General features: G+C 45.7%; 1 protein-coding gene across 1 annotated transcript; it reads right to left on the bottom strand.

Moving 5' to 3' along the window:
* Nucleotides 1-1972: 1972 nt before the first annotated feature.
* LOC122750876 (decapping and exoribonuclease protein-like) lies at nucleotides 1973-3359 on the bottom strand. The gene has a single exon (XM_043997748.1). It carries the CDS (start codon nucleotides 3236-3238, stop codon nucleotides 2039-2041), a length of 1200 nt encoding a protein of 399 aa, XP_043853683.1. The 5' UTR covers nucleotides 3239-3359; the 3' UTR covers nucleotides 1973-2038.
* Nucleotides 3360-4572: the final 1213 nt, after the last annotated feature.

The following is a 4572-nucleotide window of genomic DNA, read 5'->3' as shown; positions in this document are numbered from 1 at the left end:
CTTGTGGCTGTTGTTCAGTCATGTCCAGCTCTGTGACACTATCTGGAAAAGTTACTGGAGTGGTTTGCCATTCCTTCTCCAGCTCATTTTACAGATAAAGAAACTGAGGCAAACAGGATTAAGGGACTTGTCCAGAATCACACAGCTAGTAAGTATCTGAGTCCAGATGAACTCAGGAAGTTTCAGTCTTCCTGATTCCAGGCCCAGCACTCTGTGCACTATGGTGCCACCTAGCTGAGTAGGCACTTAATAAATGTTTATTGACTGATCGATTGATAAGACAAAGAGAAGGTGCTGCTCTGAATTGGTAGAAGGAGATTTGTTTGTTGTTGGTTTTTTCCATTTATCCCAATGAAATCACAGGCCCAGGCCATATGCCTATCAAAAGACAGTGTAAACATGTGGATGGATTTACAATAAGTTTATTATATCTTGGAAAAGCCAAGTCTATATGGTAGTCTAGTATCCTATTAGGAATGGTACCATTGGTACATTTAAAGAGTTAGACACAAATACTCATTCTGAACCTCTTACCTGTGTGCCCCCCCCCCCAGTAAAGAGCTTCTCTGAACCTGTTTCTTTATCTGTTGAAGTAGGCACTGAGGGGCATACTGTTTGTCAAAGTGACATCTTGTATACAGATAAATGAAGTCCTACTGTATCTCCCCATCCATTCAACTCAAGTCTCAGTTGTAGCTTTTTGTTTGCTCATCAATTAAGAGCATTTAAGGACCTACTAAGTTCCAGGCACTGTTCTAGGCAGTGAGGGTACAAAAATGAAAGACTATGTAGTCTTTGCCCTCAAAGAAGTGATAGTCCCCCTAAGAACAAGTGCTGCCTTCTCCTTCCAGCCAATGTCAGATGCATCACACAAATCTAAAGTAAATAAATGTAAGGACAGAGTATCAGAAATGACTCCAGGACTCATTAAAAAAAAAAAAGTTCAAAGAGTTCAAAGAATTTATAGAAAATGGAAGCCAAAAAATTCTTTCAGTAATTATATATGTCTATATATGTATGCATACATATATTTAGCCACATGATCACCCATATATGCATGTGTTTTAGTACATGTATATTTTGTGTGTACATATAATTATAGGTCACATTGTATAAATGCACCTATATGTATACATGCATATAGGTATGTGTATATTTGCATATACACATAAATGACTTGTGATATCATTGGTATGGAGAGTTCAACACCATTGCTGTGATTTGGAGTTTCAAAGACTTGTGGGGGGTACTAAGCATTGAGAAGATGTGACTTTTCCAGGGTCACGCTATCTATCTATCTATCTGTCTGTCTGTCTGTCTGTCTGTCTGTCTATCTATCCATTCATCCATCCATCCACTCACCCACCCATCCATCCATCCATCTAGGTCTCAGGGTCCAGACTTGAAGCCAGATAGGTCTTCTAATACAATAAGCATTTAATAATCACTTACTATGTGCCAGGCACCATGCTAAGCACTAGTAATATAATTCATGAAAAGGAAGATAGTCCCTGCCCTCAAGGAGCTTACAATCTAAAGAGGAGGTAACATACAAAAGAACATGGGAAAAGATGGCATATGAGAAGGCATTCATAGTGGGTTAGTAAATACAAAGTGAAGTGAACTGAGGGTCCATTTTCCACCCTCTACAAAGGAAGGCATTGGAAGGAGTTTGGTACTCCACCCACCCCACACCCCTAGCCTTACATTCAGAAGTAGAGGAGGCCGAGGGAGATGGTGATAATCAAGGCTTGAAGAAGCAGTATGGTGATGAGTATAGGAGTGATGATCTTATTGCTGACTAAGGCTAGGTTTCTCTCCATTATGCAGGACTACACACACACACACACACACACACACACACACACACACACACACACACACACACACACACACACACATTCACACTCATTAGGATGGATGAGTTTAGTCCAGTAAGAGTTGCTAATACTTTGTACCATTGGAGGTAAACTTTTTTTTTTTTAGTGAAAAATGCCTTTATTGTGTGTGTTGGAAGGAGGGACCAGCCCCCTCTTGATCAGTCCCCTGGGCAGGGTGTCTTAGGAGGTGAAGGGAAGTCCTGGGTCACAGCATCCACATCCCAGGTAGGCAGAAAGGCATAGGGGGCATCATAATGAACAGACACAGTAACAGGGCCACCTGGCTCCCAGGAGAAGAGGTGAACAAGCCTGGGATCATCTTGAGTGACTGTGCTTTGGGCAAAGCTGAGGAATGCATCACAGAAGTTCATACATACAGATGGATTCCAGCCTTCTGGGTCAGCCCTAATGAGCTCAAACATCTCCATGGTGGGAAAGGTTCTGAGTGATCTGACAGAACCTTCAGGATCTCGGAAGCCAGCCACCACACGTGGAACCCCAGGCAGGAATGACTGAGCCCACCACTTCAAGAGCTTGTGTCTGTAGAAGCTCCTCCACTGGCCAGGGCTATGCCTTTCTTTTGAGGTCTTGAGCTCCACATAACAGGCAGGTGGCTGTGTGGATGGGGCTTTAGGGTCTGTGCAGTCCACCTCCCCAGAGAATAGCAGGGGATGGGTTCCTAATCGACATCTTAACACTGAGCAGAATGCCACATTAGTGTTGACTTCTCCTGAAGGGTCAGGAGAGCCCCCAGGTGTGTCTGCACACATGTATTGTTCAAACTTATACCCCATGTACATGAGTTCCCGGAGGAGTGGAGGACGAGTGAGTCTCTGCGCCCTAGCAGCAGGTGTTTCCACCTCACTCAGGTAAAGGGTGCCTTGTAGCCTCGAGGCTGCAAGCTGCCAACCTTCTTGAAGTTCATAGGCTGTAGTCAGCAGCTTTGTCAAATGCCCTCGCCATGTCACCACAGCCCCTGCCAACCAGCCTGGGTCTCCTTCGAGCTGGCCTCGGTGCTCCAGGAGCCAGCGAAGCAGGTGGTCCAGCCCCTCCCGCGTCTCCTCGTCCCGCGGCCGGTAGCGCTCCTGGTAGCCTTCGCGGAGGTCGAAGTCAGGGGTACAAGTGTGGGCTGGGGGAGGAGCAAAGTAGCGCAGCGCCCGGGAGTCCCCATGGTACCGGCGTTCGGCGTCCAGGGAGAAACAGCTCCGCTCCGAGGGGCGGCGGTAGAAGGGGAAAGGGCCCACGTAGAGGGAGGCATCGGTAGGCAGCGAAGGGGCCGGGCGGGACCGTTTTGGAGGGCCCCCTGTCGCCCCATCTTTCATTTCCCCGGCTCCTCGCTTGGCACCCTGGGGCTCCATTGGCTCCGGAAGCGCCGAAGGTGGGGAATGTGACTAGTCTTCATCAATGCATGACACAATCAGGAAGCGACAGCCATAGGATTGCCCAGGGTCTCTGTCAAGGTAGGGGTGGGTGCAGTTCTTACTCAAAGAACGGGAGTTGGAATGTCCACTTAGCACGAGGTCCCTCCACGTCTCCGTTCCGGCCCCGCGCAGCGCGGGGCTCGCATCATCTCGCCGGGGATGTGGAGGTAAACTTTTAAAGTGGCCTCTATTCTTTCTGTTTCAATGTACTTTTCACTTTAAAAAATTAAGGTGTTTTTTTAATGGTCTTTTTGTGTGTGTGTGTGTTGATGCAGAGATGCCAGCACTGCTGTTCTACAGATTCAATTTACAAGTTCATTCACATTTACTTCTAATAAATTTAGCTAATTAGATTAGTTATGCTGTTTTTAAATGGCAAGTTAAAGCAATTAGCTTAATTCTAAATTTGATTATTCCTTCTTTTATTTAGGAGCAAGTGTGCGGTAAACTTATCATGTAGATTTGGGGGGGGGAATAGGGGGTGAACATTAATGAGTCCACATCAATTGACTTTTAGATACTTTTCTTGTTGGTGGAAAACAAATTAGTCCCTCCCATCTATACTACTAAGAGGACACTGTATAATCCTTATATGATATGCTGGAAATGGAAGTGAAGTGGTACTGTGGTAAGATTATTGGAATTTGGCAGACCAATTGGGATGAGCCACACCTGGCCTGCCCTGAATGATGGGTGTTGCTGATGTCAGCAGGAGAAACCACTCTCTGAAGGCAGTTTTGAAGGACCTCCCCTTTTGGGGGAGGAAGAGTAAACGCTAGCTGAGGGGAGTCTCAGCCTCTTCTGGAGTGATTCTCTCTCTTCTGGTGAGTGTGGGCAACAGCAGACATGTCCTTCGGCCCTGGCTGAAAAGCTGGTTTTCCATTGAAGCTATGGACCCCAGGTGGTGAGTTAACATACGAGCCCTGCTCTTTTGAATTAGCTAAACTGGAAGTGAGTTTGGGGACTATATAGACTTAGGTTAGAGTTAGGAGGATTATCTGTATTTCTTTTTCCCTATTCCCTTGTCTTTGATTTTATTCATTTCACCTTTGCTGTTTATTTCATTACCATTAATAAAACCTGATTCATTTGTGGAAAAGAGACTGTTAGGCCTGAGAGAAATATCTAAAAAGGCAGTTTGGAAGTTAGGGAGCTTTGGACCTAGAGGTCCCTCATTATTTCTGGGACCCCAATGTCGAGCCACTCAATTAACTCTCCATATATTAAATTTGGCCTTCACAGTATTGGAGTCAGAGGAGCTAGGTTAAGTG

The sequence above is a fragment of the Dromiciops gliroides genome, chromosome 3, assembly GCF_019393635.1.
Source record: "Dromiciops gliroides isolate mDroGli1 chromosome 3, mDroGli1.pri, whole genome shotgun sequence".
NCBI classification, from domain to species: Eukaryota; Metazoa; Chordata; class Mammalia; order Microbiotheria; family Microbiotheriidae; genus Dromiciops; species Dromiciops gliroides.
This window is presented reverse-complemented; position numbering and strand designations above follow the sequence as displayed.